This window comes from Stegostoma tigrinum, chromosome 1, assembly GCF_030684315.1.
Source record: "Stegostoma tigrinum isolate sSteTig4 chromosome 1, sSteTig4.hap1, whole genome shotgun sequence".
NCBI classification, from domain to species: domain Eukaryota; kingdom Metazoa; phylum Chordata; class Chondrichthyes; order Orectolobiformes; family Stegostomatidae; genus Stegostoma; species Stegostoma tigrinum.
Window position 1 is genome coordinate 36747451 of NC_081354.1, and position 26866 is coordinate 36774316.

A 26866-nucleotide genomic window follows, 5' to 3' on the forward strand; every position below is an offset into this window, starting at 1 on the left:
ATGAATCCCCTGATTTAAATGTGCTCCATCTCTCTCTTGTTAAATTCAACTTTGATGCTAGGCAGTCTCGTAAGTTCCCTTTGCTCAGTATGCCAAGCCAACCATCACTGTTGATAAATGTGTCAAGTTTCCTACAGTTTGAAACACTAGAAGACTTCACCTTATTAGCAATTTTAAAAATGGGACCTGACCCATTTGCTCATTGTTCAATTTTGTTTCAGAAATGGGGTGCGTCATAACCATCCTGCAGAATAAATTTTTATAGTGATGGTGCTCATTGTCTACAATCTCATCTGGGCCTGTGTGACAGAAAAATATCTAGTCTTTCTCAGACTAGCGTGACATTTTAAGCAATGGGTGAAGTAAGCTATTTTGTGGTGTCACTATGCAGTGGCAACATCAGTGGTATTTTCCACTGACATTATGGTATGATCATGCCATTAGAAAGGTACATGGCCCATGGCAACAGCTTGACTGACCAATCTGCAACCTTTTCCTATTTGGTATAAATTGTTACTGTCTTTGCAATGCAAAATTCTTGCATTTGTCCCACTGATTGCAAGACTTGTTTTTAAAAAAAACTTTTTCCCCAGCAATACCTAAGTTCTGTATTAGCATCCCAAAATCTGTACTGATTTCACTTTTCTGAACTGAATCTACAGGTTTCAACATCAGGATTTAACTGCAACAATGAGAACTCTGGCCAGCTACCAGCAGGAAAAGCACCGACAAAACCATCATTCACTATCCATGTGGATGAGCCTGATGGTGCTTCATGTCGAAGTACAAGCAGTGTTGCAGGAAATGCTACAAACCTGACACTAAATTCAACTGTACTATCACTTGGGAATTGCAAGCGTTTGGCTTCCACTGAGAGTGCTGCAGATATTAGCTTCGGTAAGGTTTTTAATTATGTAGTTGATCTGAATTTTGTGTACCTACTTTCTTTGCAATTTACTTCAATACAACATTACCAAACATTTCTGTCCATCCATTCTGCTTCTGACTATTGCTATTTATGTTGAGATGTATGTAACTGTCTGACAACAAGTGGCTGTTGACTGAAGGTGACATCAAGGAATCCTAGCAAAGTTGAAATCACTGGGAATGGTAGGGGAGGTGATGTTTATTGCAGCAGTTCCTCAGGTCAGTGACTTAAGGCCTAACCATCCTCAATTACTTCATAATCAATGACCCTCCTCCTATCATAAGATCAGAAGTGAGTATGTTCAGCTGTTAAGTACCATCTATAACTCCTTGGATACTGAAACAGCTTACAGATTCAACAACACTCAGGTCATAAGTGGTCAGAATTATTTTTGTTAGGCAATGACTGTCTTCAAGAGAATCCAATCATTACAATTTAATGGTCAGTGGTAATGCAATTGATTCCACAACTTCCCACTATCTGCATCATAAGGATTACCAGGAACCTGCTGGATAAATTAAGAACTGGTTAAAGCTGGAATTTCTGTGGCAAGTAATTCTTGACCTTTTATAATGGTGTACATTACCTCCTGGTACAAATCGGCAATATAATTTGGAATACTCTCCACTTGTCTTGATGCGTGTGGGGCATCACAAAAACTCTCCATCTAGGACAATCAGTGGAACAGCACTTCATTTATCCTTTTTGAATCTTTATTCCCTTCATCACTGACAGCAGTGTGTACCACATACATGATGTCACGTGGCATCAAGTCAAACCTCCTTTCTGACCGCATCTTTCAAATTTGTAACTGCCACCATCCAGAAGAGCAATGGCAGCAGACACGGGAGCACTAACTTCCTTCTGCAGGCCACAGATCATCCTGACTTGGAGTGGTGTTGTCAACCCTTTTGCTGTTGCTGGATCAAAATTTTAGAACTCCCTAATAGTAGCTTCAGTTCACCTGCAGCAGTGCACCTCTGCCTCTGGGCAGTGAGGACTGAGAACAAATGCTGGCCTTGCCAGTGACTCCCTCATCCCATGGGGGGGGGAAAAAAATCTCCAATAACTTGCTGGTTGTGGCATCTTGAACACTGGGGCAAGGACAATAGGTTGTAGATCTTTAGGAATTTTTTTGGAAGCAGATGTACTTGCTTTAAAATATTCAAGTTTTTTTTTTCTTTTTGCCTCTTTTAGTTAAAATTTTCCACACCCCACCACCACCACCTCACTGCAAAAGACTAGTTGAGGTACATGTCCAGTGAGCTTGTATTCCTCTGGTATTCCACACATATACATAAAAGATGGAAAGCAACTACTAGTTTTCTATTGATGACTGACAGAATCAGACCCATTGTAGTTTCTTGACCTCACTGCTGTGCTTTTGTAATATCTATCTCTGCACAGACCTAAAGAATGAGTGACCAAAGTATGTTTCTGTGCCTCTTCAGTTGGTTTGAAAATAGTGTTGTGTAGTCTGAGGAGCCCAAATTGATGCAGTGGTTTCTGACTTTTAAGGAATATTTATTTAATCCTGTAGCTATCTGGGTGGCCGCCACCTCAGTACAACATTCCCGTAAATCTACATGGCCAAAGCTAAAAGCAAGCATGTGTCTTCTGACCCTTTTTTTATTAATTTAGTTTGATTTCTGTTTTATTTCGCTTCTATTGTCTTAGTATTCGTTGTCATACAACACAGAAATAAACCCTTTGGACTAACTCGTCCATGCCAGCCATAATCTCAAACCTGACTAGTCCCACCTGCCCTTGTTTAGCCCATATCTCTTGTACATTTAGACAAAGTATATAAACACATGTTTATTATTGAAACGTAATAACTAAAATCTAGAAGTAAATCTTAAAAATAAGCCTGAATATTGGGAGCAGCTGCAAGATCCATGCTACTGTTGGTCCACTATTTCAGAATCTAGTATTTATCATCCATTTTGGTTTATGTAACATTCCTTACCATACCTGGTAGGTATAACTAGCACATTTTTATTTGCAGACCATTGACTGTTTCATCAGAATTTGATTGCTTTTTGCAGTTTGTAACTTTTTAAAATTGAGACTGAATCCAGTTTCATTCTAAATTAAGACTTGAACTCTGGCAGTGATCCTTGGTGCTCTTCATTTAGCATTGCTTCATGTATTTCAAAGATGTGCCCAATCAAGTTTATTCCTTCACTAACTTCTATTTTATTTCTAACTTTTTTGAACTCTCAAGGTGATGTGTGTGTGGAAGATTGTACTTCAGTGTCACCATGACACTGGATTTGTAAATCCCACTTGCTTGCTGGTGGATTTTAAATACAACTAACAAATCTGAATTATAAAACTAGTAATAAGTCATGAAATTAATTCATAAAAATCCATCTTTTATTACTGTCCATGGGAAAGGAAATCGGTCATTAATAATTGCCTGCCCCAAATTATTCCCGATCCATAGCTATGTTGTTGACTCTTCATTGCCTTTTTTTAAAAAGGTGGCCTAGCAAGCAACTGAAGAAAGGCTGAGGGACTTGGGTCTGTTCTTATTGGAGAGAAGAAGCTAAGAGGGAATTTAATAGAGACATACAAGATGATCAGAGGGTTACATAGAAAAAGACTCCCACTGTCCAACCTGAGGAGGATGATGTCAGCTTGCACGAGGGGGTATAGCTATAAATTGAGCAGTGATACATTTAAGACAGATGTCAGAGGCAGGTTCTTTACTCAGTGGTAAGGGTGTGGAACGCCCTGCCTGCCAATGTAGTTAACTCTGCCACGTTAGGGGCATTTAAACAGCCTTTGGATAAGTGTATGGATGATGATGGGATAGTGTAGGGGGATAAGCTTAGATTAGTTCACAAGTTGGTGCAGCATCGAGGGTCAAAGGGCACTATTCTTTCTTAAGAAAAGACACATTTCAATTACTTGTGATCTTATTACATTACTAAGTTTTTAAAGTTTTATAACAGTCATGAGGATGCATTAGTTTAGTTCACTAAGCATTTAGAGACTTCTAAAAATAAGGATGGCAGGACAGTGTTGCAAATGCAGAATGTGGAAGATTTGAACAATGCATAATCTGGAGAATAGGCATTTGCAGTGAGTCCAAAGCTGCAGATACTGTGACACATCAGGGTGGAGCACATTATCCACATGCGTTGTACCAGGAGACAGTCATATCTCTTAAGATTTTGATCAGTGGACAAGGGCATGTCTGTATTTGGCTTCTGCAGCAACTGCCTAACCAATTTGAGATTAATTCAGCTTGTTTGGTTGAGCGTGAGGCTGCAGCATGGTGAGCTTTCTGACCATGACACTAGGGCATGTAAACCAATTCAAGTCTGGGGAGCAAAAAGAAAGATAATAGATGACAGGTATGGTGCTAGTTCCCCACAGTAAAGAGTGACTCTGAAAACTTGTTGCCTGTCTCTTCTAGGATTCAGGATGTCCGCTTAAGACGAGAGAGAGGACCCAGTTCTCATGGCCTGTCTAGTTACCAGCAGTATAGGCAGGAGAAGGAACAAGGTTCTGCATAGTCAGTTTGAAGAGCTAGGTACCAGATTGAGAAGCAGGACCTCCACAAGTACTAATCTCAGGGTTTTTTTGAGTCGCATGCAAATTAGCAGAGGGCAAATCAGATCAGAGAAATGAAGGTGGCTCAAAGTGTGGTGTGGGCAAAGTGGGTTCCAGCTTGTGGCTCACTGTCATCGGTACCGGGAACAATGGGCACTAGACCATTGGGATTCCACCTCAACAATGTTGGGGTGTCTGTTCTAGACAGCTGCATAATTCAGGATGTTTTGAGCTAAATATTGGGGGCAAGGGATCAAATTTGGGTAGATGGAGTCAGAGACAAGAGAAAGATAAGTATATAGAAAATGAACAAACTGACAAGAAAAAGTGTGCAAATCCAACAGCAAATAAGGCTAGGGGCACAAAAGTAATAAAGGATATGACTAATGACTGAGTGCACATAGCATTTGAAACAAATCAGCTGAAATAATGAAGATGTTATTAATGATGAAGTAGGGCACTTAGAAAAATCAAAGTAATTGGGTAGCATCAACATGGTTTTTTTTTTGAACAAATCTTTAACAAATATGTTGGATTTGTTCTTTTTTTTGACGAAGCAACTTGCAACTTGTGCTGTGGATATAGGGGCCATTGGTGATGAACTGAGGTTTCCAAACCTTTTTGATAAGGGCCACAACAAAGGTTATTACAGAAAAGGAAGGCTTCAAAATTTAGTGGTTAGCACTGGGATAGATGAAAGATTGTCTAATTAATAGAAAACAAAAGGCACAAATGATATTTTTCAGATTGGCAGGGTGCCACAGACTAGACCAGACTACATTTACTAGACTAAGACCTACAATGGAGATAGGCTGAATGTTCTAAAAGTTTATCCATCTATTAGATGAAGTTTAGATGAGTGAAGGATGACCTCATTGAAGATAGTTGTGACAGGTGGGTGAGGAAATGTTTCAGTCTAGAACTAGGGGCTCACTGATTTTTTAAAAATGGCAACTATAGGCAAATACATGTGGTACCAGGCAGCAATGTCATCACAGACTTTACATTAACTGGGAGCTGTGGCTCAGTCGTAGTTGTAGAGTTGTCCAGCACAGAGACAGATGCTTTGGTCCAACTTGTCTGTGCTGACTAGATATCCTAAAGTGATCTCCCAACTTGCCAGTTTTTGGCCTATATTCCTCAACTTTGAATTCATACAACTATCCAGATGATTTTTAAATGTTGTAATTATACCTGCCTGCACCACCACCTCTGGCACTGTTCCATGCGTGCACCACCCTCTGCATTTAAAAAATGTTACCCTTCAGGCTCCTTTTCAAATCTTTTCCCTCCCTCCTCAAATCAATGCTGTCTAGTTTTGAACTTCCCTATCCTAGGTAAAATACCTTGCCTAATCAATCTCTATTACGCCCCTCATTGCTTCCCCACAGTGTGGAAGCAGGCCATTTGGTCCATCAAGTCTGTACCGACACTGAAGAGCATCCCCCGCAGGCCCAACCCCCTACCCCGTCCCTGTAACTGTGTATTTTCCTTGGCTAATCCACTTAGCCTGCACATCCCTGGACATTATTGGTAATTTAGCATGGCCATTCCACCTAACCTGCACATTTTTGGACAGTGGGAGGAAACTGGAGCATCTGGAAGAAACCCACACAAACAGGGAGAACGTGCAAACTCCACACCCAGTCATCCGTGGGTATAATTGAACCTGGATCGCTGGTACTTTGAAGCAGCAGTGATGATCACTGAGCCACTTAGTCACCTTCGTGATTTTATAAACCTCTGCAAGGTCATACTTCTGCTCTAGAGGAAATAGCCCCAGCCAATTCACAATCTTGAGCTTCATTTTTCTCCCCTGTCCTGACTGAATCTGTGCATGTGATTTTTTTGTTAAAAGCAATGTATAGCTCAAGCATAAGTGTCAGCAAACACAGCCTTTTAAAAATAAGGAGCACCTATTTAAGATTCAACTGGAGCAGTTTTTTTCTCGTGCTATGGAGTTTTGGAAGGCTTCCTCAAAAGCAGCGATTTTGAATGTTTTAAAGGCAGAAGTATATAAATTCTTGACAAGCAAAAGGTTGAAAGTATCAGGAGTTGGTCAGAATGCAGTGTGATTAGATCAACCTTGATCTAGTAGTGTTGGAGCAGGCTCCAAGGTTCTTGCTTCTAATTCATGTGTTCTTATGTATGCAAGACTTTCTTTCAAATATTTCTCTAAGACCTTCAGCCATGTGATCAGAGCAAAAGTAGGCCATCAACCCATTGAGCATGCTCTGTCATTCAACAAGATCGTAGCTGATCTGACCATCCTTAATTTCCTGTTGTTTCACTGGATCCTCTTATTTCATCACCAGGTTTTTAAATATGTCTACCTTGGCCTTAAATATACTAGTGACCAAGCCACAACAGTCTTGTGGTAAAGAATTCACAACTTCACAACCCCCTCAAATGTTTAAATGTGTAGCCCTTTATTCTGAGAATATGCCCTCTGGTCTTAGATGACAGTAGCGAATAGATGCAGAAAAGTTGATTTCCCCTTGACAGAGTCTGAGTCTTTGGCTTTCAATAAGATTGCCCCTCATTCATCTATGTTCCAATGTACACAAGCCCAATCTGCTCAGCCTATCCTCAAGATAGTCCCTCTATACCAGGTAAACCTTCTCTGGGCTGTCCCAATGCCTGTATATCTTTTTTAGATAAGAAAACCCAAAACTGTTCATAATAATCCACCTGTGGTCTGCCTAGTTCCTATGTGATGTTTTAGCAAAACTGTCCTACTGTTATACTCCAATCCCTTTGCAAGAAAGGCCAATATTTTCTTTGCTTTCCCTAATAACAATCCAAAGATGTGTGGGTTAGGTGGGATTGGTCATGGTAAATTGCCCATAGTGTCCTGGGATGTGTAGGCTAGGTGAATTAGCCATGGAGAAATGACTGTATCGGCGCCGCCTCTTGCTCCCCAGAGGAGCTCGAACAGTTCATCCACTTCAACACCTTCCACCCCAACCTTCAGTTCACCTGGGCCATCTCCAGCACATCCCTCACCTTCCTGGATCTCTCAGTCTCCATCTCAGGCAACCAGCTTGTAACTGATGTCCATTTCAAGTCCACCGACTCCCACAGCTACCTAGAATACACCTCCCACCCACTCTCCTGCAAAAATTCCATCCCCTATTCCCAATTCCTCCGCCTCCGCCACATCTGCTCCCACGATAAGACATTCCACTCCCGCACATCCCAGATGTCCAAGTTCTTCAAGGACCGCAACATTCCCCCCACAGTGATCGAGAACGCCCTTGACCGCGTCTCCCGCATTTCCCGCAACACATCCCTCACACCCCGCCCCCACCACAACCGCCCAAAGAGGATCCCCCTCGTTCTCACACACCACCCCACCAACCTCCGGATACAACGCATCATCCTCCGACACTTCTGCCATCTACGATCCGACCCCACCACCCAAGACATCTTTCCATCCCCACCCCTGTCTGCTTTCCGGAGAGACCACTCTCTCCACGACTCCCTTGTTCGCTCCACACTGCCCTCCAACCCCACCACACCTGGCACCTTCCCCTGCAACAGCAGGAAATGCTACACTTGCCCCCACACCACCTCCCTCACCCCTATCCCAGGCCCCAAGATGACATTCCACATTAAGCAGAGGTTCACCTGCACATCTGCCAATGTGGTATACTGCATCCCCTGCACCCGGTGTGGCTTCTTCTACGTTGGGGAAACCAAGCGGAGGTTTGGGGACCGCTTTGCAGAACACCTCCGCTCGGTTCGCAACAAACAACTGCACCTCCCAGTCGCAAACCATTTCCACTCCCCCTCCCATTCTTTAGATAACATGTCCATCATGGGCCTCCTGCAATGCCACAATGATGCCACCCGAAAGTTGCAGGAACAGCAACTCATATTCCTCTTGGGAACCCTGCAGCCTAATGGTATCAATGTGGACTTCACCAGCTTCAAAATCTACCCTTCCCCCACTGCATCACTAAGCCAGCCCAGTTCGTCCCCCTCCCCCCACTGCACCACACAACCAGCCCAGCTCTTCCCCTCCACCCACTGCATCCCAAAACCAGGCCAACCTGTCTCTGCCTCCCTAACCTGTTCTTCCTCTCACCCATCCCTTCCTCCCACCCCAAGCCACACCCCCATCTCCTACCTACTAACCTCATCCCACCTCCTTGACCTGTCCGTCTTCCCTGGACTGACCTATCCCCTCCCTACCTCCCCACCTATACTCTCTCCACCTATCTTCTATTCTCTCCATCTTCGGTCCGCTTCCCTCTCTCTCCCTATTTATTCCAGAACCCTCACCCCATCCCCCTCTCTGATGAAGGGTCTAGGCCCAAAACGTCAGCTTTTGTGCTCCTGAGATGCTGCTTGGCCTGCTGTGTTCATCCAGCCTCACATTTTTATTATCTTGGATTCTCCAGCATCTGCAGTTCCCATTATCTCTCAAAATTAAGAGTTAGTCACTGGGCCCAATGTGCGCTGTACACATCTGCTCCTGTAGTACCCATTGGCTATTTGGAGGTCTCTAATACAGTCCCAACAGAGTAGCTATCCCCTCGTTTAAGTTCTAACCATATTGCTTCATTTGATGACTCATTAAGAAATTCCTCTACTTGTGCTTCTGTATCCTGGAAGACTGAACTGCCAATCCTGCCCTTCTCTCAGCAATGTTTTGTTTATACCTATAATATCCCAGTCCCCAGATACAATCCATCCTCAGCTCATCTGCCTTAGGAGTCAGGCTTCGTGTTGAAATAAATGAACTTTAAACCAGAAGTCTCTTCCCTTTCTTTACAGTGCCCCTGGCTATCCTGAATAGTAAACTTGCTCTTGATGGCTAATGAATATTCTCCTGACTTCTCAATGGCCCCTCTCTCATTCAGAGTCCCACCCTCCTGCCAAACTAGTTTAAACCCTCCCAGGTAACAACGTATCTCCCCATGCAGTGATTGAACCCCTCTGGTTCAAGAGGTTGGGCTGAATAGCCTGCTTCCGTACTGTAGGGATTCTGTGATTCTGCTGAATTTGGATGCTGGCTTTGTATTCATTTTGCTTGTACCAGTCAATGATAAGTAATTGTGGCCCAGCATTTCATCCCTGTGCCCAACCATTAGTTGAAATTTTCCATCCTGAAACTGCCCTCCATATCTCCACTGTTATTAGCAATTTCCCGATCTGTGCTAATATATACTTCCAACAAGGACTCTTATTTTGTTAAGTAGTATACTGTTTGGTATGTTATCAAACACTTCTGAAAATCAAATATTCTGTCACCTGCTTTCCAGTTTTGTCCACTTTGCTAGTTATCACCTCAGTGTTCTAGTAAATTGTCACTTGATTTTTTTCCCCCCCTTTCGTGAAGCTATGCTGACTCTGCTTGATCATTATGTATTGAAGTGCTCTGCACTTGCGTCCGTTATAATGATAAACAAATGTTACATTGGAAAAAATGTCAATCTTCTGAGACTTTTCCAGAATTTGAGGATTCCAAGATTATTACTACCAGTCTATCAACTATCTGTAGCTACTTCCTCTTTTAATGTCTTCGAATGCATCTCATTGAATCCAGGGCAATTATTAACATTCATTTTTAGAGGACTAGCATCCAAAAGCAAACACTACTGCTGAGGCTGTAGAAGGCTCTAGTGAGACTACATTAGGAACAATGTGAACAGTTTTGGGCCCTGTATCAAAGGAAAGATATGCCTACCAGCTGCGTATCTCCTTTAAACTTCCCCCTCTCACCTTAAACCTGTGCTCCATGGTATTTGACTCTGACATCCCAGGAAAAAGACTGACTATCCACCTTATCCATACCTGTCAAACTTCATGTAACTTCTATCAGGTTGCCCTGAGCCTAGACCCTCAAACAAAAACAATCCAAGTATATCCAACCTCCCCTCCAAAGTAAATACCCTCCAACACGGGCAATATCCTGGTAAACCTCTTGCACCCTCTCCAAAGCCTCCATGTACTTTCTATCCTGTGGGGTCCAGAGCTGCAGACTTGTCCCAAATGTAGCCTAAAATCTCATAGCTGCAGGAGGTGGTTGGTAGGGTGTGGGGTTTGGGGAACAGTCAGACCTGATAAATGAAAGTGAGGATGACTTGTGAGTTGAAGCCGCTTTTTTTTTTCTTTCACTCTTGCTGTTTTTTGTTCATGTTCAGCTGATCTGTCCACTTAGTCACAGTACTGAGTCTGCCTTGTCAAAGCGTGCAGAGTTCTTTCTATTACTGCAATAGTTTGCTATATTTTTGCTGTTGAATCCTGGAGAAAATGGTTGTCTACTCACCCAAGTTCCTTTTTTCTCTTAAACAAATTATCTTCCCATTTCCTTCATTACTGACTTTTTAAAATTTTCTTCATTACCAGCTTACTGCACCCATAAGTATGCTGATCTTAAAGAAACACTCAAAACAAGCCACTGGATTGGACAGCTTGTTTTCTGTTATGAAAAGTGATATGTCTAACAGCATGCAGTAATAGTTGCACTGATTTTGCTCAATTGAATAGACAGGTGTTCTATATTTTAAAACTAATTTAAAGAAGCCTGAAAACTCCTGGTTGCTGTCTCATTCTGATGCCTGTGTTTTGCTTTTGTTTGTGAGGTGTTTGTGTTATAATTTGGGGGTTCAAACATTTAGTAATTACTTTCTTATCTTTGGATAAGTGAGCAAACTTTACACGAACAGAATAGGAGTGGGAGGGTCAACTTGTTTTGTGCTACAGTGACACTAGCTTCCAGTTGTAGTTATTGCAGTGCACATTATTGCAAAGGCATTCATCCCTGTGAAGAAAGTTCTACTTATCTGTAAAGTGCAAAACAGTTGTCTATTTTGGTCCAATTCAGCCAAACAGTTTACTCTGAAGTTGATCAAAAAAAATGATGTGTAACACTGACCTGACTGAACATAACATCAATTTTCATCAGTATGACTAATAATTATGTCGGTACACCAGTTTACTGGAAACTTGCTGTTCTTTTGCATCCTGTATCAAAGTGCATTATAAAAAAGTATTAACTGTTTGGAGAGTGATGTCTGGCTGAAAATGTTTGCAATTTCTTACAAAAACCTGTACAAATATCTTTGTAAATCCAGATATTTAACAGCAGAATGGGCGTTGATCATATTAACTTGCTGTATAGTTGTGGAAATGACTTGTGTGAACCTAATCAGCTTGCTTTTTATTTAAGATTCCCCAATGATGTTGGACATGTCAATATCTTCAGTTGAAGAAAAACGGGTAAATCCTAATGTGTTACCTGATTATGCTGATGACATACACAAATACCTAAGAGAAATGGAGGTAAGAAAGCTGTCCATTCTAGGCATATCTATACTGGTTTCCCTTCTGGATATTTTGAGCCCACAGTACACTTCCAAATATGAGCATGATGTTTTCCTTCCTTTTTGTGGTGCTAAACTTATGTTGGCAACTCTTTGATACTTTTTTATACCCAAATGGTCTTTTTGTATGACTGTATTGGTAGGTTGTCAAACTGAAGAGTTCCCACGAAGTCTTTAGAGCATCTTCTAACAATTAAAATTTTGAACTACATTCTCTTAGCCCTAGAATGTTGAAACAGCATTTGGAGGCTCTGAGGTCTGCGACTTCATAAAACAGCAAACAAATCGGGGACCCTTCCACACATATATTGTGACCAAGAAAAGCCATGCAGGCATTTCCAGATGTTAAACGTCTGGTGCTCTCTCAAATGAGAATCAGGTTGAATATAGATTCTTCAAAAGAAGAAATGAGGCAGGGTATGAGTCATCAGCCAACAGAAGAGAATCCAAAGTTCTCTATGGATGGATAAACAATAAAAGACGAGGACACATGGGGCTTAGACCAATATGGAAGTTTCCACATGGAGGCATAGGACATGGCTATGCTCTTATCAGGGAATAAAGAACTAATATAAAGACAAATGTAGGTACTATTAAAATGATAACCAGATGATTGAGACACTTGATGGGCTTGAAATGCAAAGAGGTGTTAGGATGCTTCTGCTTGAAGCTGATCCATTAGAACAGAATCTGAAATGGATGAGCATACAGAGGAAATTGTAGAGACTGTAACTAGGATCTTCAGTTCCCTTCGAGGCAGGAGTAGTGCCAAAAAGTCTGAAATTATAAATATTGCACCCTTGTTCTAAAAATGGTGTCGGGATAAATTCTACAATTGCAGGCTAATCCTTTTATCTTTGCCAGACAGTCTTTTAGAAACAATTATGAGGGACGTTTAGGGGTACTTTGACAAGATTAGCTAAGCGTTCTGAAGCTGAAGAGATTGTAGAGGCATCCGTGATCTTTAAGAAATCACTGGAGCTGGGGAGGATCCCAGAGGACTGGAATAGCTAATGTAACATCCCTGTTTGAAGAAGGGAGGGAGGCAGAAGCCAGGAAATTGTAGGCCAGTTAGCCTGACCTTGGTCACTCAATATTTTAGTTCTTATGAAGGATAAGGATTGTAGAGTGTTTGGAAGTGCCTAGTAAAATTAGGCTGAGTCTGCATAGCTTTGTCATGAGGTCTTGAACTCTTCAAAGATATTGGGCAAGTTAAGCTGTGGCGAGCCAATATACATGACCTATTTGGATTTCCAAAAGGCCTTTAAGTTACCACACGGAAGGTTGTTCAATAAGACTCCATGATGTTGGGGACAAGGAGCTGGGCATAGGTTATAGAATTGGTTGACTGGCAGAAGGCAGAGAGTCAGGACAAAGGGGTCTCCTTCAAGATGGCAGCTGGTGACGAGTGTTCTGCTGGGGCCATAACTATCTCGTACACTAGCAATCTGGACAAAGAAACTGGGCATTGTCATCTGCAAATTTAGCAACTTAGACAGTGAGGAAGTGAGGAGGCTGTCAAAAGACTTGGATAGGCTAGGAGTGTGGATAAACAAATCAAATGGGATACAGTGGGCAAGTGTGAAGTTATGCACTTTAGTAGGGCGCCGCCCCCCCCAGTAAAATTTACAATACTTAAAGGCCCTGGGTAGTCTCCAAATGGAGAAGATGTTTTTACAATGAGACTAGGACCCAAGGACAGACTGACTAGAGCTGAGGAGGAATTTCTTCAGTTGGAAGGTGGTGAAACTTATTTCCATGGAAGGCTGTAGAGGCCAATTCATTGACTGTGTATAAGACCGAGAAACCTTGAATGATAAGGAATTGAAGGTTATGGGGAGATGGTAGGTGAATGGAGGTTGAAAAACATAAACTGATCATGTGGTAGAGCAGCCTAAACAGGCCCAATCGCTTAATTGTGCTTCTATCTCTTATGGTCTAAATTAGTATGGATTTTTTTAAAGGTAAGTTGTTACAACTACTGTAAATGTTGAGGCAAATGGAAGGGCTGATGAGGATAATGTAACCGTGGCGTACATGGAATTCCCAAAAGCATTTAAAGTATCTTGAGACTTGTCAAAAAATTTTGAAGCCAATGGAGTAAAAGGAACAGGGGCAACATGAAGATTGTTAACAGATTTTAGAAAATTGTATGCTAATCAGAATAGTCATATGTTCATAGCTTTATAAAAAGAATGACTACATTGACAATAAGTTGATTTTATATTTAAGCCTATCTTGTGATTTTTATCTCTTACTCTGATAAATTTATTGTGTCTAAAGGAAGTTTTTTTTATTGCAATGAGAAATGAGCATGATCTTCATGAAAAGATGATTTCTGGGGGAAAAAAAACTGATATCTTGCAATTTTTCCCAAACCGTTTAGTTGATACGCAGACCCAAACCAGGGTATATGAAGAAACAGCCTGATATTACCAACAGTATGAGAGCTATTCTTGTTGATTGGCTTGTAGAAGTTGGTGAAGAATACAAATTGCAGAATGAAACACTATACCTAGCTGTAAGCTACATTGACAGATTCTTGTCATCCATGTCTGTCCTCCGAGGGAAGCTGCAGCTTGTAGGAACTGCTGCCATGCTGTTGGCATCGTAAGTATAAACTAATGGGTTAGTTTAAATTTAAGCTCATTTACTTTTTTCTCAATTTTCCAGAAATCTGTTTTTTGATTTCACTTCCAATTTGGTGTTTTTAGCCTTTTAGCTGTTCATCTGTCATGGGATTCCTAGTGACCCATTTTCAGTTCCCTAACCTTGAATACATGGTCTTCACAGTTTAGAAAATTCTATAATTTTTACTTGTATTTCCTGTTTGATTGTTTGTCCAATAGGAATCGGAGGTTCTACATTTCCAAAAGGTTTAGTCAACAAGGCACAGCACTAAAATTATAAAATGACTTGACTTGCAACTTAATGAAACATAGGAGCTAATGCTAGTACCAAACTATCCCTGCGACTGAACTTGACAAATCTGCACTGATTTGGAGTTGATCGTCACACCTTTGCTGAACAGTATTGCTTGCTGGGAGAGTTCAAAGTTGATTGGGTAGAAGTGTTAGACATACACACTCTCTCTCTCTCTCTCTCTCTCTTCAAGTTAAAGTTGAAAAGGCAATGAGACTAGATGAGATGCATCCAAGGATTTTGAAGGAAGAGTGCGGAAACTGCAGGGACTCCGGCCACAATCTTTCAGGCTTCCCTAGATCTAAAGTGCCAGACTGGAGAATTGCAAATATTATAGCCATGTTCAAGAAGGACTGTAAAGATAAGTCCAGTAAGTACAAACCAGGCAACTTAACTTCAGTGGTAGGGAAACGCCTAGAAACAAGTATTTGGAATCCCATTAGTTGCATGAAATATGGTGGATTGGTTAGAATCAACATGGATTTCTAAAGAGGAAGTCAAGTGCAACTAACTTACTTGTTAGTTTTTTGGAATAATTAACAAGTTCAAATGGTATACATGGACTTTCAGAGGTATTTGATGGTACCTCAACAGACCTGTGAGGAAAGTTTATAAGTCATGGAATAAAAGGGTCAGTACAAATGGATACAAACTGGCTGACCTGATAGCAAACAACAGAGTAATGGTCAACAGATTCTGACTTGGATGTAGGCTTGTAATTGGGTTCCTTAGTGGGTGTTGAAACCTATAGATGTTAGTTGTGTAGTGGACAATTACAAAGTCATGTGACAAACTTTGAAGAATTTTAAATTTGAGGGCAGTGTAGAACTCCAGAAGAACATAAGTTGGAGTGGGCAGATATGTAGGAAATGAGTTTCAATGCTGAAGTGTGTGGTGGTGCTTTTTTCTTTGCAGCAAGAACACAAGCATACAAAAGGGAGAGTAAAATTCTAAGGTGAACTGCAGGAGCAGAGGGACCTGCATGTATATGTGCACAGGTCATCAAAAGTGACAAGTAGAGCAAGCAGCAAATAAAATTATGGTATGCTTGGCTTTCTTAATAGAGGCACAGAGTAAGAAAGCAAGGAGTTGAACTTGTACAAGACACTTGTTAGAACCACACACAATATTGAGGTCTAGTTGCCCCATGGGAACAATGCGAATGCATTGGAGAGTGTGCAGAAATAGTTTACAAGAATGGCTGCAGGGATGAGGAAATTGAGGATAGATTGAAGTTAGGACTCCTTGACAAGAAGCAAGTTGAGATCTGTTTTGCGGTTTTCAAAATCATAAGCTGGCTGGAAAGAGTAATTGGGGAGAAACTGGTTTTTAAGTTCTAGAAAGAACAATAAAGTAAGATGAAGTGAGGAAAATCCCCCCCCCCCCCCAACCTCTGTAGTCAGATGTGGATTCACTGTCTGTCTGAAAATTTGGAGGGGGCAGGTTCATTTAAGGCATTCAAGAGACATTGATTTGTATAATGAGGTGTGGTGGGAAGGAAAAGCAGGAGACTGACACTAGGTAATGTTCATTCACAAGTTGGTGCATGCATGATAGGCTGGAATGGCCTCCCTTGCATTGTAACACTTCTGAGAATCTGGGTGCAGCGAATTCTGCATGAGGAAGGAGCATCAGCCTGGAGTTATGGTCCACTTTGGAACCTGTAATATTACTAGCAAAAGGATTGAGGACCCAGGACAGTTTTTGGAGTGAAGAAAATCATTAGACCTTAACAGCCCATATTGTTTTACAGTGTACTAATCTGAAAGGGTAGTATAATTAGTTATCCAATTTCATTGAAACTTGTATGTTATTTGGACAATTCGGGTTTTTGAGAAGGAAAGGATGAGGTCTAAGTTTGAAAGCTTTGTAGGGATCTGTTCTGGGATCTCTGCTGTTTGTGATCTTCTTTAAATGATGTGGGTGCAGAAGTGGAAGGGTGGGTTAATAAGTTTGCTGATGACACATTGGTGGAGTTGTGGACAGTGTGGAGGGCTGTTGTAGGTTGCAACAGGACATTGACAGGACGCAGAGCTGGGCAAAGAAGTGGCAAATGGAATTTAAACCAGAAAAGTGTGAAGTGATTCACTTTGGAAGGTCAATGTTGAATGCAGAATACAGGGTTAATGGCAGGATTCTCAGCAGTGTGGAGGAACAGTGGGATCTTTAGGTCCACGTCTATAGATCCCTCAAAGTTGCTACCCAAGTTGTTAGGGTTGTTAAGAAGGCATATGGTGTGTTGGTTTTCATTAGCAGGGGAATTGAGTTTGAGCCATGAGGTTATGCTGCAGCTTTGTAAAACTCTGGTTAGACCACACTTGGAATATTGTGTTCAGTTCTGGTCACCTCATTACAGGAAGGCTGTAGAAGCTTTAGAGAGGGCGCAGAGGAGATTTACCAGGATGCTGCCTGGACTGGAGGGCAGGTCTTATGAGGAAAGGTTGAGAGCAAGGCTTTTCTCATTGGAGTGAAGAAGGATGAGTGACTTGATAGAGGTATACCAGAGGCATAGTGGACAGCCAGAAACACTTTCCCAGGGCAGAAATGACTATTATGTGGGGGCATCATTTTAAGGTGATTGGAGGAAGGTATAGGCGAGATGTCAGGGGTAGGTTCTTTACACAGTGGTGGACGTGTGGAATGTGATGCTGGCAGTGGTACTGGAGTCAGATATATTAGAGACATTTAAGTGACTCTTCATAGGCAAATGAGGATAGTAAAATGTGGGGTATGCAGGGTAGGCTGATCTTTGTAGGATAATGGGTCAGCACAACATTTGTGGGCTTAAGGGCCTGTGCTGTACTGTTCTATGTAGAGTTGACATAAGCAAAATAGACCCAATGACCTTTTAGATTGCTCTGTTACACACCTCTTTCTAGGTAAGTCTTTTGGGTGGTAAAGTTGGGGAAAAGGAAAATGTACTGAAGTTACTAATTTTCAGTTCCTATCCTGATTTGATGAGCTATGTCTTAATTTAAATTGTTATACAGCCAATGTTATTACTTTGAAAAGCTTGCTTACAGGTTATATTTCCTGCAGAAAATTTGAAGAAATATATCCACCTGAGGTTGCCGAATTTGTGTACATTACTGATGATACCTACACAAAGAAGCAAGTTCTACGGATGGAACATCTTATTCTTAAAGTTTTGTCATTTGACTTGGCAGCACCAACAATAAACCAATTCCTTAATCAATACATTGGACGTGAGAAAGCCAGCAGTAAAGTTGAGAGCTTGTCTATGGTAAGTATTGTGTAAGTTCTGTTGTACATGTTGTGCATCCAAGTTCCACTGAAACTGGTTTAATCACTTTTAAAATGTGGAACTAAAACTGCCTTGGGTTTTGAAGGACGTTTGTATTTTTTAAGCTTGTTTCCATTAAATATAGAATTGGTAATTGAATAGTCCGTTTTTACAGCACAGATTTTGCCAATTTTGGTGTCCACACCAATCTATTTTAACACTATTTTCCAGCATTCAGCCCGTAGCCTTATATGCTATGATATTTCAACTGTTTGTTTGACTAAATAGTATTTAAATGTCTTGAGGGTTCCTGCCTCTATCACAGTTTTAGGCAGACTTGTAAATGCCCACAGCCTTGTGGGTGAATCATTGTTTCTTCATTTTCCTCTAAACCTTCTGGAGACAGTAAGGACTGTAAGATGCTGGAAGCCACAGTTTATAGGTGTGATACTGGAAAAGCACAAACCAGACTGCATCAGAGGAGCAGGAAGGTTAATGTTCTGGGCTGAAACCTTCGCCAGTCCTATCAAAGGGGTTTAGCCCAAAACACTGACTTTCCTGCTCCTCTGCCTCCTTAAAACCCTGACCCCCTCAACTGGATTGGAGCAATTTAGCTAGAATTCTGCTGAATAAGCTGTTGGAGAGCTTTTTTTTTCCATTTCAGGATTTGCGGCTTTGAAAGTTTATGCCCCAGGAGATAGTGAATTTTGTCATCCCATATCTTCAAGACTTAATAGTATTTCTGGGCATCAAAGAATTGAATAGAATGGGAACTTGACTTTTACTTGTTTTAACTGCTATATGATTTTAACAGGCATATACAGCCTCACGTGCTTGTTTTGTCCTATCTCCTGTTCCTATTTTTGTTTTTTAACCAGAATGTTTTGTTCCCTTTGACAGTACCTAGCAGAACTCAGTTTGATTGATTCTGAACTATTCCTAAAATATCTACCTTCAGTTCTTGCTGCATCTGCCTTTTGTTTGGCCAACTATACAATATCGCGAACTAGCTGGGTAAGCTATGAATGACTTTATTTATTTATTTTTGCAAACTTTCAGTGCTTTTGTACAGAAAAGCATTTAACAGTTGTGGCTGGAAATATGGCTTTTGGATCTAGCTCATTGGCCACTTGAGGACACACAGAAACCATGACTAATGTTGAATTTCCTAAGTGGGCAATGCTACTTGTTAAGAAATGATGGCTGGCAACACGTTTCTGTGGCATCTTAGAAATCTTTTGAAGGAAGCGAATGTGCAAAAAGGGAGTTTGCATAATCTGTAAATAGGTCCAATCTGGCAGTTTACAACCACTGTCTTGGGAAGGAACTGATAACTGGTTTGCAGCAGGTAGGTTGCTGAGGATGCTTCAATCTTGCATAACAATGGTAGGTGTGACCATTGTACAAATATGAAGAAAGCTATCATTTTTAACATGTAAACATCCAATGCTGTGCCATGTGAGACAGACTTTAGACAGATATAGCAACCACTTAGTTTTGCAGTTTAAAAAAAGTAATCTGTGTAATGTTGTGGCCGGACCATTGCCTCACTCATGACAATTAACCCAGAAAATGTGTGGTTCCTTATGAAGCCATTGTCCACAGAGAAATAACAGGCCATTCAAGCCAACTACCCAAACCTGATATTTAAGTTGTGGAAAATAACATGCATTTTCATTTAGACCTGTTAGCCTTTCCTCTGTTCCTTTTCATCCCTTGAACTAACGTGTTTTCTCCTTGGGTATCTGCACTATTCACCTAATTATGGCTTGTAGTAGAACATTTTATGCTTTTGAGGTTTTTATTTTGAGGAAAGAAATTATGAATTCCTTACTTGCCTTTTTTGGATTTTATGGCTTCCAAGAGTTGCGTCTCCTATGAGGGGAGAGAGTTTCTCTATATCTCTACCGTGTTTAAAAACCCCTTTTTAAAATTGTAAAGAATTCTAAGTTATCCCTCTCTAGAGGGGGGGAAAATGATTCGGATTTTCAGGGTTTTGTCTCCTCCTTGTAAATTGTCCTTTACATGGTTTTTCAATATTTGTTTTTCAATGTGCAGTTGTTCAAGGGTGACCTGACTCAAATTTTTTGACCAGTTTTAAAATGGAGAAGTGTCACAAGATCCGAAATGTTAATTCTGATTTCTCTTAAATGCAACATCTGTTTTTATTTCTGACTTTGCAGCATCTGCAGTAGTTTTGGTTTTTAAAATGATGCCTCTGGTTTTCAATTATTTCTAATTTTTGGTATTACACTTATTTGAAAAAAGTATTATTATTTGTGACACTAGGAGATGGCTCATGATGTTAGAATATCATGGCGTTCTCTGTTCACTTCACTTATTTGGAAAGATTTATATGCATGTACAAATTAAGGACAGAAGTAGAACTTCCAGCTTGATCATCTTCAAATAAGGTTACGGCTGATTTGTTTATGTTCCAAATTCCATGTTCACATGTACCCTTTTTACAATCTTCAATTCTTTGCCTCAAGGCAATCTGTGTCCACCTTAACATTGTGATCCCATTCTTTGAGAAAGCATTTCCTGCCCTAAAAGGCTGGTGCTGGAATTTCTGAACTTGCCCAAAAATGAAGTATCTTTTCCATGTCCACCATATCAGGACCATTCAGGATCTTGTAAAATCAACCAGATCACCCCAGCCTTTCTAAAATTACAAAGAATTTGTTTGGAAGAGAATTCCAGGATTTTGGTCACTTTGACTGTAAAGGGACAGATGTTTCCAAGTTAGAATGGTGAGCAATCCACGTTACCATTGAGGTTTTTTCTTCTAAATTAACACTTACCATGTCACATACTTTAGCAGAACCTTTCTTTATCCTGCATGTCATTAGCATTGACATAGATGACGCAGTCTTCCTTCCTTTCTTCAAGTTCTTCACCCCAGAGCAGTGATCCTCTACCCTGGCACTGAGCAGACAACACAGCCCTTTGGGTTCATGCTCTTTGAAAATAAATGCTAATCTCCCTCACTATATACTGTTTCCTAATACCACTACAGGTCTGTCTTGTACTTTTTTTCCCTCCTTCACTTATTGAAGTATGCTGTAATATGTATCAATTTCCAAACTGTTCCAAATCTAAGGAATTTTGGAAATTGCATCAACTATATCTGGAGCTGTTTCTTTCAGAACCCTAGGGGAGATGATGTTTGGGTCCTGCTATTGTCAGATTTCAGTTCCTTAAGGCTTTTTTCCAACTTTTTAAAATCTTAATTTCCTAACTTGCCTGAGACCCTAGGTGACTGCATCATTTTACGGAAGGAAACTCTACTACTTCTGTGAAGACTGAACAAATATTGAGAGTCAATGTCTCTGCCATTTCCTCACTCCGACCCCCACTCCCCCTTCTAGTTTATCTTTTTGCTTCTTGGGGGCCAGCATTTACTCGTATTTGTTTGTATTCTTTAAACCTCATGATTTTTAAAAAATATTTATGGCCAGTTTATACTCCCTTCTCCTTTCAACATTTTGTTGGCCCTTTTGGTTTTTAAAACCACCTTTTTAATCCTCCGAATTGTTGGCTTCTTTTGAAATATTACAAGCCTCTGTACCCAACACTCTTCTGTTTCCCACTGTTCATTTTGCAATGATACCTTTTTTAGTCTGTTTATCCAGTTAATCTCCATCAGTTCTCCTTGTACCTGCAATTGTTTTTTGGAGTGTTGCTTTCAGTGGTGGAACAGTCACTATTTGAGGATTTTTAAAATTAGTAACCCTACTTCATTACACAGTAGATTTATTTTATCCTTAGTCAGTTCCACAAGTTGGTTTGAATATCCTACAAACCCTTCTACAGTATAGCTGCCAATTTGATTGTCTAAATGTATATGAAGGTTAAAGTTTCCCACAATTTATCATGCAGCCTTTATTTCAAGCACCAATCGTTTGCTTAATACTTTGTCCAACATTATAATGGGCTTATAAACTGCTCCAGTCTCTTGCTACTCCTAACTACTTCTCATACTGATTCTACTTAATCTTCTGAGGCCGAATCACCTTGTATCAATGCTTTTGTTGTCACTTATTATCTGGGTACCCCTCATTGCTTTTCTGTCTCCAGAATATTAGTTACCCTGGAAACTTTTCTCCACCCATGATCATGTGATTTTGCAGGTTGATTTTTCAGATATGCTGTTTGCCAGATGTTATATTTAGGTTTATGAAAGACTAAGTACTGCTTGCAGTATCATCAATTATACTTTCTTTCTAGCCTAGATCATTAGCTCAATTGACAGGATATGTCTTGGAAAGCTTAATGCCTTGTGTGACAGACCTTCACCAAAACTACCTCAAAGCATCTGAGCATGCACAGCAAGCAGTACGGGAGAAATATAAGAGCTCTAAGTAAGTATAGTACTAGTTGGTACCTTGGTCAATCTCCAAAGAGGATGATTTGAAATTTTAAAATTTGGTTTATTACTGCTTACATATGTAACTTCTCATAAGACACAGGAGTGGAAGTAAGGCCATTTGGCCCATCAATCCACTCCACCGTTTTAATCGTGGCTAATAGGCATTTCAACAACTCCACTTAGCCGTACTCTCCCTGTAGCCCTTAATTCCTTTAAATGTCTTAACTCTTAATTGTTATCCAACAAACTTCTTTAAAATTGTTTTGGTTTTCTTTGCAAGGGTTTGTTTTAAAGCAGAAATTTCAGATGGGTAAAAGGAAAATGCAGTGTAACGAATTCCATCATAAAGAGGACTACCTTTTGGATAAAACATAAAATAGGCTTGAATGTCCACTATTCAACTGGCATCCAAACAGGAGTGAAAATCAACCCCGTTTTTTTTATTTTTGAAGGTTGTGTTCCCATAATTTGTTATTTGACACTTAGAATGCTGAGGCTGCTTGGGACATTGTGAAGAGCCACTATTTTTATGCTCTCCTCCCAATTAAAAGGAACAGTTCTTGATAACAACACTCCTTCCTTTTTTGGATTGCTCATCTCACCACCCAAGAAGGATGATACAGTCTATAAGCTAGTATATAATAGAAGTAGAAGAGTAACTTTGTACATTACTTTTGTGCTTGATGTAACCTCGATTGACACTTAAAACGGAACTGGCTGTATTCATCTTAAATTTCAGTCCATGCTCCCTGTTGAATCTATTCATCCTTGCTATTTTGGGCCACATCTAGGTTTTTAACTTTGCTTTGTGAGGCACTTTGCATGAAATACCCAGTTTGAGCTGGGATCCTTTATAAGAACTTGAATCTGCCAAGACAACTTACTGCTGTTTAGCTGCTGAATTTCTGTTCTTGCTTTGGTATTTTTATAATGGATATTGGATCAACAATAAAATCTAATGCATGAGGCAAATAACAACACTGCCATTGAACTGGATAAAAATTTGCATTGAGGATTCTACAAGTGTTGATTGAGCTTTGTGCTTCAGTATTAATCACGGAACAGTCATTTCTCACTTGATGAATTTTCTCTTGCAGATATCATGGTGTGTCAAACATTGATCCACCACTTTCTTTGGACCTGCTGCTTTTAAAACAGTGATGCTATCAACCTTGTTTAGTGTGTATATATTGCATACGTTTGAAATCTGAAGAGTATTTTTGTACAGCTCAGTTTTTTTTTTTGAAATATAATGTGGACTTTGACCAACCTGCCACTGCAACTTCCAGCACTGGATAACTGCAATTTAACTTGCTAACTTCTGTGGGATATTACAACAGCTGAAATATGTTTTATACTTGTACATTTCTGAATTATGAACACGTGCAATCCCATTGCACACAACTTTTTATATTTAGAGCTAAAATAACCAAGCCTGAATGAACTAATAGGACACGTTTTGTTAATTCACTTGGTAAAACTATGTGCATACAATTTTTTATTGCAAGTAGAATATTAGGTATTTTTTTAAAGAATGCCGATGTATTATTTTATAATGATCCTGACTGGCTTCTTTCAACCAATGTCAGCTGAACAAATGTTAATTAAACCTGTCAAGTGGATTAAATATGGCCAGTCTTGCCCAGTGCACTAATTTAGTAAGACCTAGTGGTGCTTCCATAATTTGAGGGGGGAGGAGAAAGCTTTCGGATGCAGATTATAATGACTGCAATATGGGCCTGTTGGGGTATGTTCAATATTATGACAAAAAGCACAATCCTCCAATGTAGCTATGAGAGCATTTGGCATACTGTTGTTGAGGATTAATTATTTTGCATATGATGTCCAATTCCATTGATGCCATTTCCCTACTGCTTGTCAGTTGGGGTTAAAATTCTTGCACTATCAGATGTGAATAGGCAAATGTTTTGTAGTTCATAAGGATATTAAATTTGACCCTGTTTTTGGATAAAATACTGCCTTTAACAGAAATCAGAAAATCCTTGCTTTTGAATAAGGAAAGCAAATGTGCTGAACATTTCATGAACTTTGAGCTTTCTCTTTATCTACACTCCTCTTTCAAAATACAACCCATTGGCTTTTTGGACTGAAGTATGTGATGGAAAGAGGGAGTTTTCATTATAACTGAACAATTAACACATGAACATTTTTTAATTTCTGTTGTTAGGTGTGCCTTCTACCTTTTGGCTGCACTAAACTTTATAAAACATCTTATTTTGTGCCTGAAAACAATGGCATAACTAGGCAGGGAAAAATCAAGCCCTTGTTACCATGCCTACTCAAATGGCTTCCAATGTAAATTATGGAATATGTAACAAATTTACAAATAAACATGCATTAAATCTACTGAGCTTGAGTATGAATGTTGGATTCTGTTTTAATATTTGTATTTTCATTAGGTTCATAATCTTGTAAGTGCTTTAAAACTGCAGTTTCATTTTTTTGGTTCTTTTTGTTTTGAAGCCAAGCACTGTGCTTTTCTGGTATACAAATGACCTGAACTTTGGTAAAGTAGTGTCTAGGTTTGTGGATAATTGAGTTGCAGTGCAATCCTGGTGAGCAGGATTGTAGCAAACTGCAGAACACTTTGGTTTAAAGATGGGTAGATGCAGTTTAATTTGGTAAGTTAGAAGCAAATCTCTTCTGGAGAGACACTAATGGCACAATTTTTGGGGTGTAGTGCAAGAGCAGAAGGAACTAGAGTGCATATTTCATCTACTGTTAAATGTAACCATGAATTTGATAGGATAAGTAGTGTTGGAATACTGGTTTTTGTATGTAATACTATTATTTGTAAAGCAAAACCTCCAAGATACTTTTTTAAAACGGTTCAGCTAAAACCAACCAAAGTTTTAGTCTGGTTAAGACGTTGGAAAGATGAGGTCTTGAGGGTTCAGAGGAGGCTTATTAAGATGCTCGACTGTGTAGAGTGAATAAAAGGCTTGGGATTGTTAATTAAATCAGAATATTAAACAAAACTATTTCAAGTGGTTCAGTAACCACAGGTCATAAATCAAGTAATTTGCAATTATCTTCAGTCCCTGCCAGAATTTCTCCCTAGCAACTGCCTGACCATTTTGTTATCCTTCCACTCCTGTCAGGTCTGCCTACTTTCATATCAGTAAAATTCTACACCTGTGCCCATCCTATGGCTTGGGTCCTGAAATCCTCCCTCCTGTGTGATCAGCCATTTGTAGCTAGATCTGGCTGTATTCGATGAAATACAGCTAGGGTCTTGCTGTTGTTGATCACAACTGTTCACAGTTTCAAGATAGCCCCTAGCTTATCTTCACTACAAACTGTCATCTGTAACCTCTAACCACCATCTGTCCCAGTGTTGCACTCAGAAAATAGGTGGAGCAAATTAATGTTTGTCACCAAAATCAAAACTCTTTAGTCAGCTGCCTCTGCATGGCCAGTCTCTTCTCCAAATTCTTAAGTCCAAACCTCCCTAAAATCTGCTGGTTCATCTCAAAATTGTCTTTTAGTAGTTGTATTTTGTAATTGCATGCTTTCATGCTTCCCATGATGATTGAACTGTTCTCTTGCTTTTGTAATCATTTTAAAGCTGTCAACCTTAACCAAGATTTGGATTCATCATTGCAAATAACCACTCTATTTTGAACTTCTCTTGACCTCAACTCTTTGACTACATCTTCCAAATCATGACCATCTTCAGTTTTAAGTTTAAATCTCTTCAATTGGCTTCCACCTGTCATATCAAACTTCTCTAATCAAAAACTAGATCCCATGCAACTGACTGTTTAACCAACCATACTACTTGATCAGTATGCCCACATTCCTCTTCAAAAGCCTCATCTAGCACATCCACATGACTAGGACTGCTCTTGACTCCTTTTTGTGTTCAGTTTTTCCAATCATTTGGTTATATTAGCATTTATGTTGGGTTTTCCCATGAAAATTTTTGTAAAAACAGGGTGTTCAGATATTCAACATTTTTGAAGGATGTTGTTGATCGTCAGCTGCTTTTTGCTGACGAGCCAACATTCTTTTTAGAAAAAACACTGGCAAGTTGTCTGATTGCTAACTTAAAAGTTAGCAATTTCCCCCCCCTGCCCCGCCCCAGGGTTTTACTGAACAATGGTTTCAACTTATACTTTTGTGAAGTAGTAGATCACTCTTTTTTTCAGAATACCAAAATACTGAAAGATGTGATCAAACTATTTTGAAGTCCAGTTTGATTTTTCTTGACACCCTAAATTTTGTTCCTGCTTCACATCCATCATTAGTTCTTTCCAAAGGTTTATGGCATTCACGGCTGCCTCACTGTTTCTCTCATCTTGTGGTCTCTATTTCCATCACCCAATAAGATTTTTGACTTCATCGAATTCACTTTATCCTTTCTTCTTCCCAAGCATTACTTCCTTGCGATTTGTCAAAAAGTAGCCTTTGCCTTGCTAACACAACTGACTTATTCATATGCCTCTTAAAGTCTGAGTTTCAAGTAAAACCTAGCAAGT

At 40.0% G+C, this 26866-nt stretch overlaps 1 protein-coding gene across 1 annotated transcript in view; it reads left to right on the top strand.

The window, feature by feature from the left end:
* Positions 1-24748, top strand: part of ccna2 (cyclin A2) — a 30182-nt gene extending 5434 nt beyond the window's left edge. The window contains exons 3-9 of the mRNA XM_059644668.1: positions 663-897; positions 11673-11785; positions 14213-14436; positions 17788-17992; positions 18893-19006; positions 22223-22356; positions 23462-24748. Coding sequence (XP_059500651.1) covers positions 663-897; positions 11673-11785; positions 14213-14436; positions 17788-17992; positions 18893-19006; positions 22223-22356; positions 23462-23525 — 1089 coding nt within the window. The 3' untranslated portion in view covers positions 23526-24748. The remainder of the gene's footprint in view (positions 1-662; positions 898-11672; positions 11786-14212; positions 14437-17787; positions 17993-18892; positions 19007-22222; positions 22357-23461) is intronic.
* Positions 24749-26866: the final 2118 nt, after the last annotated feature.